We start from the raw sequence: 14,565 nt of genomic DNA on the forward strand, positions 1-14,565 counted from the left end.
GCACGCACACCACACACACACACACACCCACGAACGCGCACACCACACACACACGCACGCGCACAGACGTCGCCAGGGATAAAAAAAACGGCCGTGCACGCCGTGCGGTGGGATGCGGACGGTAGCTTTGTCGCATCGACGGATAGACGACGAGGAGCCAGACAGACAATAGCAGATAAAGGTGACGCGAGGACAGCTGGCCACACAAGCAAGCAGACGTGAGCTGCGATCACCGCCGCATCACCCAGTCACCTGCTGCTGCTAGCGTGAACAATCACGGACAGGTAGCCGCGAGAAATTCTGCACAGAGATAATCCCGGATGACCAACAGGTGCCGCACATATGCGAACACCTTTAACTTCCTCCGCCAGCATAGGGATTTTTGCTATCTTTCGCCAAGAAAAGCTGATGGAGCTTTACGGAAACTTTTTGCTGCTTCCCAGCTCGAAAAAATAGGGTGCTTTTGTGCAAAGACTCGCCTGTGCAGGCGGAGTATTCTGCCTCCGACAGGCAGTAATCAGCCATTGACAGGTAATATTACACCATCAGATGGCGTAAATGGCGAATGATTGTCCCGTTTTTCATACGGGAGGTATGAAAAATAACATAAAATTGATGTTTTAGAGGTAAAGTGCAAGGGGAAGCAGGTGCAAAAGAAAACATGATATCTAACGATATATTATAATGTTATCGTTTATCAAAGCAAAGTAACCGTGCTGATATACACGACAATAACATGAGCACACAAACATAGACACAAACATAGACACATGTGCGAAGAAGATACACTGAAAGATAAAACGGCAGCACACACGCGCACGGCGTATGCACACATATACACATGCACGCACATACGCGCGCACGCATGCGCGCATATACGTGCACGCAGACGCACGCACCCCCCCCCACACACACACACACACATGCGCGCGCAAACGTGCATAACCATACACACACATATGCACCCACCACCCACCACCGCTCAAACAATTCTTCCAGCTGGATAATGCATGGCCCTTGAACGCACTGAGACACTGCTCTCTTATATCCATTGGGACACGCACGCACGCACGCACTCACACACACTCACTCACTCACTCACTCACTCACACGCACGCCCGCACGCACGCACGCACGTACGTACGTACGTACGTACGCACTCACACACACACTCGCACGTACGCGTATAGGCACGCACGCACGCACGCTACGCACGGCACACACACACACACACACACCACACACACACACACACACACACACATATATAGACATGCTTGCACACGCGTACTTGCACCAACATGCGCACACATACACTCGCATGGCACGTACGTACGACACAGGTCCAGATCGTCAAAATACACAGTACACACACACACACACACACACACACACACACGAGGAGGTATCCTTACCCTCCAGCTTCATCCCGACCTCGAGGCACTTCTGGAAGCGGCAGTAGGGGCAACGTTTCCGCTGCGTCTTGTCTATCAAGCACTTTTTCTCGGCGACACACGTGTACACTTTCTTATTCTGCACAGTCCGCTTAAAGAATCCCTTGCACGACTCGCAGGTGAGTAGTCCGTAGTGGTAGCCGGACACGCGATCGCCGCACACGGGGCACGCCTCTTCAACGTCCTCCTTCGTGTCGGGCGCGTCCGTAAAGTCCGACGCCGCCGAAGCCATGCCGGGGCTGAAGCCAGACAACGGGTACTGGTGGTTGTGGTACTGGCCGGGGAAGTGCTGCTGCAGCGCTAGCTGCTGCTGCTGCTGCGCCTGTTGCGGCTGCTGCTGCTGCGGCTGGTGGTCGGAGACGCTCTCCCCGTCCGGATCGCTGCCGCCTGCAGGAATAACAAACATGCCGTGATTGAGCGCGGCATGGTGGTGATCGTGACTAAAGAAGTCTATGTCTTGGTACGGGTATGTAACCATAGTGCCGTTATCACTCGACGAGCCGGCGTGGCCCATGACGCTAGAGTTGTAATCCATAGCGGTGTGGTGGCGGTGGGAGCTACTACGCCGTGATATATCCAGCTACGATACTGCACTACTCCGCGACACTGGCATGGCGCGCGCACGCGGCGTGAGATGGTCAAACAGAGAGAGAAAGTGAAGCGGGATGTCAGTCGCTGCGCGGCAAAAGTGAAACTGAAAAGTTTCAATTAACTGCTCTGATTTAAATGTAGGCCAGCGAATTGTTTAGAGTATCCCACTGCCCTACATCGGCGGAATCTGGGTGAAGGGCGGTGGAAGTCGGCGCTGCTGTGGTTGGCTACGATGCCGTTCATTCACGCAATCATTACCACCTGCACCCTCGGGGACCAATCAGCGTTTCCACTGCCACCACCACGACCATCACCACCACAACGGCACACACCGAAACTTTCACTTCCTCCACACTACAGCTATGTACATTCTAATTACCTGAGAGACAATAGCAACTAGCCATAAACTACTCCGAAAGAACCGCCCTCTCGACGAAGGAGGATGCAGCAAGCCGTATGTCTCTCAATATCAGCAATCCGAGCCTTCATTGGCCGGCGTGTACACTCTCTCGTCGGAGCGTATTGATGAGGGAGCCAGCCCACTGGCTTACTTCCCTGTGTCCAACTCAAGGTGAAAGTGAAGCAGTCAGCCGGAACAGCCTCAATGCTTTCATTGCTGTGAATTTCGTTCGCGACACGGCTCGTTGGGCCCTTAGTTACACAAGAAATTCGGTCACTAGGTCCCTCGCGGCTTGCGCGCCGTGGCTCTAAGCAGGCTATACATACAAGTTCTGCCGGCAACCACAGCCAGCTATAGGCCACGCATCCGGGACACTCCAGAGAGTGAGTAGAAAGTAAAAGTTGTACCGAATTACATTTTAGACTGCCGCCGGGCGTGCAGCGCGCACCGCGACATGCAGCCAGAAGGGCAAGTGGCGGTAAGCGCTGTCGGTGGAGGTGTGGCAGTCAATTTTCTCACGAGCCAGTACGAAAAAAAAACGCAACGCTCCGCTACACTGCTTCACACGAGAGTAGATTCGAGAGAGAAAGTGACATGTACTGCTTCGAAATGCAAAATGGTACGGCCAGGGCCACTATGAGAGTGGGGGCATATGAACTACGAATTACGTACATATTCAGATATCGGCCACATTGCTGTTCCCCAGTTTGGCTGGAACGTTTTTCATTTGCGCGTGGAAAAAAACTGATTCCTACCATTAGTGAGCCTATACTCTCGCGTGGCCACAGTAAAACCTGTCCTCACGATAGCATGAATTATTTAGCTCGCGGCAAACGCACGCCGCACAGATCGTGATCGGGCAAAACGTGAACAACCGGGAATACGGACGATGGAAAAACACGCGCTATTACTTATTCGCCCCGTGATGCTCGCCCGCCCACCTTTAAGTACATCTCCAAGTCTCTTCTTCATACATCCGAGTGAGAACCCGCGGATCACGGAGATATCGACCGTAGCTGCACCTGCAGACGATAGGATCGGGAGTGCAGTATAATATAGAACAATATTATCAAGAGCTAATAATACCTCTTAATACCTTAATAATAATAAGAGCTCTTGATATTATCTATATTATACACGCCTGATATAAGATGTGACTGAGTGCGTGAGCAGTGCGCCGCCAACACATACATACATATCAGGAGTAGATAATAGGGAATTCCCTATTATCTACTCATGATACACATCTATCGATGCCAGAAAACGCGAAGATACAGGCAAGGCGAGCAGGCAGGTGGGCGCGGTGCAGAATAGGCTATAGTGGGAGGGAGGAGGTTACCAATATCGGCCTACATCGTATTAATCTGCATGCCAGCGCATTTCATGAAGGTCCTATATTCAGGACCCGGTTCATAACGGGAAATTAATCCGTTCAAAATAATCCAATCAATCCAGCTGGCGCGACTTTCTCACACGCGGACTTCATTGCGTCTCAACTCGCACGGAAATTCGAAAGTTTCTTATTCAAGCGATGATCTTGACACGGCTCGTGCACGAATCTAAATTCACAAGTTCGCACAATTTCATTCTTCTTTATTCGTTTTTTTTTTAATAAGAAATTTACATGACGTGGATATATACCGGCATTTCCTGCATTATGTAAAACTCCAAGGCCGCCAGATTTGCGTTCGAGTCTTCTACGACTTTGATTTACCCAAATGGCGCCTTGCCTGTTTTGACGTCATTCACTGCTGACGGCTATGTCAAGGCTACCCACAGATGTTTGCTGATCAGTCGTCCCCAACCACAATGCCAAAATGATGCGAAGAAAGTGAAAATTAGGTCACATCATCACTTCACTTTCACTTGGCTGAACTCGCAGACCTAATTTCTGCCTACGCGTATACACACGCACACGCACGCGCACACACACCAACACCAACACACACACGCACGCACGCACGCACATAAGCAGACAGGCACGCACACACGCACGCACGCACGCGCAGACACACACACACACACACACACACACACACGATTGCGTGCGTGCGTGTGCACAAACGGTTGTGCACATGCGCGCGCAAGCAGGCTCAGAAAAAAATGTGTCACAACCTAAATTTGCAACCAGTTTTCAGCCTGCACTGGGCGGGAGTTTCACAGGTGCGTTTGGAAGGCCTTGGCGTGGCTATAGAACGTACGGCAGTGGGCAGATACAGGTAACGCACGCATGGTCACTGCGAGAGAACACGATCGCGTGATCTCCTGCCCGGCATATGACACAGCCTCGCACACATGCGCACAAGTGAGCTTACATACAAATACATTTGCCCCGCCTAACCACCCATCCACTCTTCCTTCTCCCCACTTCCCACCCGTCCACCCTCTCTCACCCCCTCCCGCCTACCAGCCAGCCAGCCCATCCGTCCCTCCCTCCCCTGCCTAACACCCTCCCTTCATGTCTTCTCCATGCCTCCCCCAATTTATCCACCCATCCTCTTTTTCTCTTTCTGTCTCAGTTCCTCTCTTCTCTCTGTATTTAGGCCACCATATGCAGCGAGGAAATGGCTAAATAAACAGGTGGATATAAAGGATTTTACAAGTGGTAGATGTGAGTCACACATAAGTCAGCACGCAGGTTTGATCATGAATATTCGCACCACGCATGGCACGCTGCCCTTGTGCGTAGCTTACACATCCACATGCAGATGGGGATGCGGAAGATGACACCAGAATCCAGCAGAGCATTTCATCACCAACTACGATCGTGGCTTCACTGCCTTACATTACGTCTCAAATAAGGAAAGTACTCGTGACTTGACCAGGTCACCTACATAAATTGGCAAGCGATCAAATCCACCAGGGATCACATGTTCTACACTCGGTCCACTTCATCTCCGGTTCGGGAAGAACTGTCCTACTTCACGCAGAGAGAGGACATATTTATAGCTAGCCATATATAATATTGCACTTTACACCAACAAGTGGGTAAATACGGAATACATGTAGAGGGGTTTCAGAGTTGCTATGGGAGCGTAACTTCGTGCGTGTGCGTGGATGTGTGATTACTTGCATGTTTTTATTTTCCCTGACTTCTTCGGTAATTACTAAACAATGTTAATCGCGCTTGACAGTAGCTGAGCCGAGTTTCTGTGACCAGTAGATAAAAATTTAAAAGACCGTGTTCCAGGTTTTATAGAAAATGTCCCCAGTCTCTGCTGCAACTCATTATAGAACATTTACATTTGTAACATTTCCATCTACCTTCACCCTACTTACCACTATAATCTACAACTGTACATGATGTTCCATTAATCTAATCATGAACTTATTAGGGCGCGACAAACCCGCTTGCCCGCTTGCCCGGGGCAACCAAAATGCGTCCCCGGGCAAGTAGCTTGAAATTGCACTTGCCCGTCTCGGGCAAGCAATTTTTTTTCATTGAATGTCTAGACACAATGATAATTTTTTTTTTCATTGAATGTCTAGATATAATGATATTTTTCTGTTTCCACCCATCCCTTCCATTGTTTTGTACAGACACAACACCGCGCTGCCTTGCTGCGACAAGATTTGAATGAAAAAAACAATGCGAATGAATCAGTGCAACAGTCTTATAAAACATGCATACAGCATTGAGCAACATATCAACCCGGCCCCCAGGCCAGGTATGGCCATTACGTGATCTCAAGCGTAAATCTCAAACCTCAAAACATGAATATATTTTGTATACAAACTCGTATCAGCTGTTCAACTTTCTACCGTGCCGTTAAGTGAAATGCTGGATGTTGACTAGTTGGACCTTCATTTACGTTATTTACCATTTAAATTCATATTAGAAAAAACAACCTTATGTATTTCTTTATGTTTTTCGGGCAAGTGGCTTTTTCCTCCGGGCAACCATTTTCTTAACCTAATTTTGTAAGCTAAAAAGTTTTCTAAAAAAATAATTTTGTAGCACCCTGCGGGGGGCCCGCCGATCCGGGCCGGGGAGTCAGTATATTACTTATATATTACCAAGAATCCATAATAGAAAATTATTTATGGATTCTCTATTATGGACTCTTGATATTACCAAAACCATGTATTACAGTGATTGTTTCCCGGACGTAACAAATATTACAAAACCTGCTTCACACACCCGCAGGAAACTATAATCACGAGTGCTCTGTTTCGAGTGTCACGTGAATTCTCATCATATATTGATATATACAGATGTACATATTAATTTAAACTCTATTCTATTCCCCCGGGGCTTTCAATTCGTATATATGCTGAAGACGTGACGGTTAACGCATAAACAACCATGACCGACAACCTACAGAGCTGCCCATCAATCAAATCAAAAGACAACGAACATTGAAACTAATAGCGCATCGACTCAAACAGCTACCGTAGAGAACGCTGACATACAACAACAACACAGTACTAACGTACAATCAAGAGCTAATAATATCTAGGTATACCTAGGTATTATTACATAGGTATTATACCCATAATTGGTATTATTCGCTTTGGTATAATGTCCTGTGGTGGTACAGGGAAAATTTGCGAGTTCTCTTCTTCTTCCAGTATGGTGCTGGAGAGAGTTGGTTGCACCACGTAATGTCTTGATGCGCGACGCCTGCCATGGTGCTGTTGTTGATGTTGTTGGTGTGGGTGACGTAGAAGATTCTATACCTACTTATAATTATTCATCTCAAGGTCTTAGTATGTACTATGTATATGAAGGCATCTCAACGATCTGCTGCAACTTCATGCGATTGTATTGAATACCATGAGGGGAGGGGGGGGTGATGAAAAGGTCATCCGCCACAAATAGAGACATACCTAAATCACGATCTTAAAAATCAAGGTTAAGCTATTTCTCACTGCTATTAAACAGTAGTTGATATCTAGACGGACGCCTAATTCATAATGTATTTGACGTTGAACGTTGAAATTACAGAGTAGTTTCCATGTTTTCATGATGAAGCAATTCGGCACCTCATAAAAATGTTGATAATCTAATACCCCAGTCACACCAGGGCCCCGATCTCACTACGCTCGTACTACGCTCTAAGAGCGTGGTGGAAACGGTGTAGAACGGCAGCTGTGGACGCTATATGGACGGTACTTGCGATCCTGTGATCTTGAAGAGGCGGCTGCAATACAGCATCGGAGCGTTGAGAGCCACCGCTGGCCATGAACACGGCGCTCTGGCCAAACCTCTTGAACCATGCTTAAAAATAATCTGGTGCGACGTGGCGGGAAATACAGCGGCAGTGCGGCGTATGTAGAGGACGTGGAAGGCGTAGTACCAACACGTAACTCGAGGCATAGTACGAACATTAATGGTTGCGTATTCGCAAGCGTTCGGCTCCACGTGCGGTGAAAATTGTCGCCCCGTTCTCTGCACGATGTCAACTTACGTTTTCATCACGCTAGTTCACTACGTCCATGGAGATGTCTTCTGCGACTGACACGCTCTCGCTTATTGAACCATTGGTGCGTCTCTAGCAAGCGATCGAACCGTTGTACTATCGATTTGTACTACTCCCAACACGCTCAGACTCGCGCGTTGTGGGTTCGGCATTACGTGGATAGTTTACGTCAGATCACGGCCCTGCAAACTTGGGTATAATTTGGGGGCTACCCTGACGCCACCCACCAGTTCAGTTCCACTATGCGATGAGGCAACACAACTATACTCCATGGCCACCTGTTCTCGTAGAGGCCAAATCGAACTACTTGTATTGCAAGCCCTCATTCATTGCCTGAGGAGGACGAAGAGGAGAATAGAAGACAACAATAGATCTTGCTGGCTCTCCCCTTGTCTTGTTTTTGGCGGCAGAGTTTTGTCCGTTAGAAAAAATCTTGATGTTAATCTTGATTAAGTTGATAATGTTGATCTTTAATGTATCTGCATGTTAATCTTGTGACAGCACGGCAGAATGAATGGATGATGTATAGAACGCGGCGCAGGGATATTTATATGCATCGCTCTCCAGCGCAGCTCGCGCGTGATTGCCAGCGCGCCAGTTGAGTGCGCGGGTGAGCGTCGCTAAGGCGCAGCTGCAAGCGTTCCGTTCGAACGGCAACACGATCTGACTTGTCGCAATAAAGACGCAGTCGCGCAGTGGCAAGCGTGATCGACGTGGCCCATGGTAGAGCCCGCGAGGTTGAGCGTGCTGTGAAAGCTTGTTGAGCGCAAATTGAGATCGGGGAAAAGACGCACCCCCCCCCTCTGTAGATCGTAGTATAGACGTAATTAGATCGCAGTAATCGGCGCTGGCGCGGCGCGAGTTTTTTTTCCAGTCGACATATCCGACAGGGACTTATAGCGCCTTCTGATTGGCTGCTTCGATTTGCTTTGCGCCTTTGACGACGAGAACAAACGCCATTGGTTAACATAGCGAAAGGAAATATCATCATTTTTTGCAATTAATAACCCTAACCCTTAACCTAACCCTAACCCTAACCCTAAAGCCCTAATCCTAACCCTAACCTACCTAAACCCTACATTTTAAATTTAATTAACACTAATAAATAAACTTAAATTATTTAACAAAAAATTTTCCATTAAAATATTTAATGTTGCTAAATCAATCATGCAAGTATTTCCGCATTAATTAGGAAAACAATAGCTTAAATGGATAAAGATAGAAAAATACAGAAAACAAAAAAATAATTAAAAACCAAACCGGATTCGAACACAACGGACCTTTCAGAATAAACGCCGGTGGACCTATCACCACGCCACACAGGATATATAAGAAAACAGTACATGACATATGCTAAATAAGCAAACACGCGCTGTTTTTGACCAATAGGAGCAGGATGAACCAATCAGAACCAATCAGAAGGCGCTAAATTTCTGTCGACTGATATGTCACTGGCGAAAAAAAAGAAACGAGCGCCCGGCTGGGCCCAATGCGCCCACGCTCCGCAACCAGCGCTCACCACGCTCGATGCAAATTTTTTGAGGACGGGGCCGATCGTGAGATGAGCGTAACGCTCTGGGATGATTGCGGCCTTTAAGGACTTAAGGGATGTTAAGGACGGCTATGTAGATTCATATTTACTCTCTCTCTCCCTCTCCGTCTCTCTCTCCCGCTCGCCCTCCCTCTCTTCCTCCCCCTCCCTTTCTCTCCCGGCTCTTCCCCTCCTCTCTCTCCCTCTCGTCCTCCTCCCTCTCTCCGCTTCGCCCTTTCCTTCTCCCTCCCCCTCCCTCTCTCTCCCTCCCTCTCTCCCGCTCGCCCTTTCTCTTCCCCTCCCTCCCTCCCTCTCGCTCCCTCTCTCCCTACCTTCCCCTCTCTCCATATGTACACATGAAAGAGAGAAAGAAAGAGAGAGTGAAAGAAATCACTGGCGTAAACCTGGTAGCTGAGTGGATGGATGGGTGCATGCCCCAGCGTCACTGGTAGCCGCACGGCGCTAACCTCACACTTCACACAAGACGACACCAGCGTAACCTTGCCCTACGATTGTTTCTTCTGCGCGTTCTCTCATTTCCCCGCAACACGGAAGCGATCGGCCGCGGTCGCTGCTGGAGTTTGAAGTCGCTCTCTCTCTCTCACTCTCTTTCTCTTTCGCTTTCCATCAGCGCACGCATCTGCGCTGCTGCGTAAAAACCGACTTTCACTAGCTGCGACCTTGGTGGGCCGTATATCTCGCTACTCATACAAGCCACGCAAGGGCAAAGCTACGCTGGCGTACAAATGACCCTGACAGACAATACGTGCGCATGCCGCGCGCGCTACGTACATACGTGCGATAGTCATACAGCGATCAGTCATCTTGAAAACACCCCCACTCTCACTTCTTCGATTCCGGTATGATTCACTCACCGCCAGCCCCACCTCAGCCCCGGAATAACTCTCTAGCTCTGCGCTCGGTTCTTCCGTTGCCTTTCCTGGCAAAGCATGCGATATAAATGCATCCGCACTATGCCGAGTGCGGCACGGGGCATGCGACACAACCGACCGAAAGCTTGATCGGACAGTAACGCTAGATTTACACCAAGTGCGCCCCAAAAATCAATAAAGAAACGAGAAATCGGGTTTGACATGCAGATACGAAACAACGGCAGCAAGCGAACACTACCGACGAAAAAAGACAGTATCCAAGCAGCCAGCATACAGCAGACTAGCAACAGCAGTAAATCATCCATCATAGCAACACAGTAAGTAAAAAGTATAGCAAGAAAGAGCCAGACAAGCAGCAGCCAGCAGCGTAGCAAGTAGCAGCAGAGCAGGCACAGCAAGCAGCAGCAGTTAGCAGCCGCTAGCAGCAAAGCCCAGCATAGCAGTACAGCAGCAGTAGCCCACCACCACCACCAGCAGCCAGCGCAGAGCAACAGCAGAGCAGCAGAGGCAAAGGCAAAGCAGCAGGCAAGGCGAGTAAGCAAGCAGCAGCGGCAAAACAGGACACCTACCACCCACCAGCTCCGGCCAGGGCGGCGGCAAGCAGCGAGTTAAGCAGTCGCGCAAGCTCAGCAGCGGCGGCGCGGCAAGCAAGCAAAGTAAGCAAGCTAGCAGCAAGATAGCCAGACAAAAAAGTAGCCCAGACAGTCAGCAGCCACCCCACCAGCAGTAGTAGCAAGCCAGCTATGCGAGTTGCATTAGCAGCAGCGCAATAGCGTAGCAGCAACAGCAGCAGCAGCAGCAAGCATGAATGCAGCAGCAGTCAGCAGCATGCCGCAGCATAGCCGTTCAGTAGCAGTAGCAGCAGCAGCCAGCGCTAAGAGCAGAAGCAGCTAGCCAGTTGCAACTAGCAGCAGAAAACAGCAGCCAGCAGCAGCAGCAGCAGTAGCAGCAGCAGCAGCCAGCAGTAGCAGCAGCCCACCAGACAGCAGCAGCCCCAGCAGCAGCAGCACCCACACCCGCAGCCAGCGCAGCCAGCAGCAGCAGCAGCAGCAGCAGCCCCACCAGCAGTAGCAGCCAGCAGCAGGGGCAGGCAGTAGCGCCCATCAGCAGTAGGGCAGCCAGCATAGCAGCAGCAACATGCAGTAGCGAGCAGCAACAGCAGCAGCCAGCAAGCTAGCAGCAGCAGCAGCAGCCCAGCCAGCCAGCACCACCACCACCAGCAGCAAGCAGCAGCAGCCCCAGCCAGCAGTAGCAAGCAGCAGCAGCGGACAGCCCCACCACCAGCAGCCAGCAGCAGCGCAGCAGCCCCACACCCACCAGCAGCGAGCAGCAGCAGCGAGCAGCAGCAGCCCACCGCCAGTAGCAGCGCAGCGCAGCAGCCAGCCCACCAGCGTAGTAGCAGCAGCAGCAGCAGCGAGGCAGCAGCAGCTAGTTCGTAAGACAATGTGAGCGCGCTTGGCGAAAATAAGCGGGTGTCAACGAACATGACAGATGCCTGCCTGATTATAAACTTACATTCGTGAAGCCCGCAGCACAGACATCCAGATGCCAGCCTGTCCTCATCCGCCGCCTCTGCAACGTCTCGGCACCAATAGCCGATCTACCATCTCTGTGGGGAGAACTAGAGAGAACCGATACATAGGAGCAGTTCAGCATACATTACATCCAAGGGTTGTTAGTTATAGTTTAACGTCGTATGTAGTTAGTTATAAGGTATGTGGTTTGGTGTCTATAGTAGTACTTTATGTGGTTTGGTTTAAAGTTCGCAACGAACCGGCAGAGAGCTGTGCGCATGACAGAGGGGATTACCTCTGCGACATGCAAAGAAGACCCGAGCGAGACGCTGCGAGCACAGGCAATTATACAACAAATCTACAATTTATAATAGTTTATAACAATATAATTTGACACAAGTGACAGGCAACCAGATAGACAACCAGCAGCGCAAGACAACACACGCAGGTAACGTGACACAGGGTAACAACCAGCAGGCATCCAGTGCCATACACACAAGACACACGGTAGCAGACAGGCAAGGCCAGACAGAGGCAGCAGACACAGGCAACCAGTGGTGCATCACACACAGACAAGGTGCCAGGGACAGGCAAGTCCAGACCAGCAGCCAGACCAGGCCCAAACAGCAAGTCCTGCATAACACAGTACCAGGTAGCCAGACTAGCAGAGCACAGGGGCAGCAGGACCAACGCAGCCAGCACAGAAGCTAAACAGAACCAGGCAGCCAGACAGCAGCAGACCACACCAGTCAGACACAGGCAAAGCAGACACAGACAGTCAAGACAGGCAAGCAGACGAGGCAGCAGACAGGCCAGCAAAGACAGAGGCAGCCAGACAGAGGCAGCCAGACAGCAAGAGCGACACAGGCAAGCAAGACGCGCAAGCAGACACGCGGAGGCAGACAGGCAAGCAGATCACTAGCAGCCAGACTCAGGGCAAGAGCACACAGGGCAGCCAGACAGGCAAGCAAAAGAAGGCAGCCAGACAGAGCAGCCCAGAAGGCAAGCAGACACCGAGCAGCCAGACAAGCAAGACAGACACAGGCAGTCAAGACAAGCAAGCAGACACAGGCACGCCAGACACAAGGGCCAGCCGACCAGGCCATAGCAGCAGAGGCAGCCAGACAGGCAAGCAGAAACAGGCACCGCCCAGGACAAGCAGCAGAACAGAGGGGAGCCAGCTACAAGCAACCCAGAGACATATACACACAGACACCACATGCAACCAGACACGTACACCCAGACACAAGCAAACAGACACATGTAACCAAACACAGGCAACGCAACGCAGACACTCAGACACCGGCAACCAAAAATGGGCAATCAGGCACAGGCAACGAGGAAGAAGCAACTAAACACATATAACTAAAGGAGGCATACAACAGTAAGCCTCAGCAAATTGTTCACCGTTGCACTATTTCGTCTCTAGAAAAGGCATTTTTTTGCTCTTTTTTTTTCGCCGAAATTCGGCACTAGAGTGCAATAATTTGCATTATGCACGCAAGTTAGATGACTCGTGGACGTCTAGAAAGCATTAGAAGTAAAATTGGACATTCCGTCAGGTGGCGTAGCCACAGCGACCGGTTGGTCATTTTTGTTTTTGAAATGTGTTCAGACAACTTTGCAGAAATTCGCATCATAGAGCTGGCAAAAGTTTCGAGCGGAGCATAGAGCATGAATCTGTAGTTATTTAACATGAATAAAGTGCATGTTGTGTAAGCAAAGTAACAGTGCATTTCTGTTCGATGCTTATTCAGGCCTGCCGCCTATATGGACGCCCTCTACTGTTGTTCACCACCTTAAGCCGCCTGGTAAGGAGAGATGTTCTGCCAAAGAAATCAAATAATTGAGTTTTATGTTAATGAAAATCAGTTATGCAAGTCCTCTAGCATGGTTTTTAAACACATGCATGTTCAAATGACATTTAAACATGTATTTTATGTAAACATGTAAATATCCGTTTACATAATATTATGTACATGTTATTTCCATATCTACATTAAAATACACTCATTTTACACTCATTTGATACCAGAAAATATATAATTATCCTCGTTTCACTCTTTTGTGGCACCCTCGTTCTAACACTGCGCATAACCGCATGGAGCGAACATTAATTTCGATTGATTTCTGTGTTTTGGGGGCTCATTTCAGAGAGTGATATCTCAGCTCCTAGAGTTATGCCACATTCGAAATTCTGTTGCCATATAAGGAAAAAGACTCTAAATTATTCATCTAAAATTTCAAGTCGATCCATATCTCCGCTGCTCATAAACACAGGCAACCAGGCACATATAACCAAACACCGACAACCAGACACATGTAACTAAACACAGGCAATCAGGCACATATTACAGAGCACAGGTAACCAGGCACATATTACAGAGCACAGGCAATCAGACCGCTCAACAGAAGCACCGAACAGGATCCGAACTGCTCATGCGCTTTGTTGAATTACGAGATTTCTCGGAATCTTCTGAAAGATCCGTCTAGCATTAATAAAGTTATGTTTGGACAAAAGGTGTCGACGGCACACAGTAACACACACACACGCACGCGCGCACACACACACGCACGCACGCACGCACGCACGCACGCACGCACGCACGCACACACACATATATTATACTGATACAACAGGAATATCCGGTACTGCAGTTGAGCTATTTTAAATGCTGACATTATATTTACCTCCGCCCAATGGAGTTGGAGGGGAGGTTATGTTTTCGCTCTCGTGTGTTCGCGTTAGACTGGTACTC

The 14,565-nt window shown here is 49.3% G+C and overlaps 1 protein-coding gene across 3 annotated transcripts in view; it reads right to left on the bottom strand.

Annotated features, from left to right (window-relative positions):
• Positions 1 to 14,565, bottom strand: part of LOC106812477 (nuclear hormone receptor FTZ-F1-like) — a 53,032-nt gene that overhangs the window by 26,634 nt on the left and 11,833 nt on the right. For 2 of the 3 annotated variants that reach the window (XM_014816398.1, XM_014816471.1), the window contains exon 3: positions 1,416 to 1,841. In XM_014816398.1, coding sequence (XP_014671884.1) covers positions 1,416 to 1,841 — 426 coding nt within the window. Of the gene's footprint in view, positions 1 to 1,415; positions 1,842 to 2,424; positions 2,513 to 14,565 lie in introns of those variants that run through there. The other variant, XM_014816548.1, reaches the window with a different exon arrangement.

Source organism: Priapulus caudatus, unplaced genomic scaffold (genome assembly GCF_000485595.1).
Source record: "Priapulus caudatus unplaced genomic scaffold, Priapulus_caudatus-5.0.1 Scaffold1, whole genome shotgun sequence".
In the NCBI taxonomy this organism is placed as follows: domain Eukaryota; kingdom Metazoa; phylum Priapulida; class Priapulimorpha; order Priapulimorphida; family Priapulidae; genus Priapulus; species Priapulus caudatus.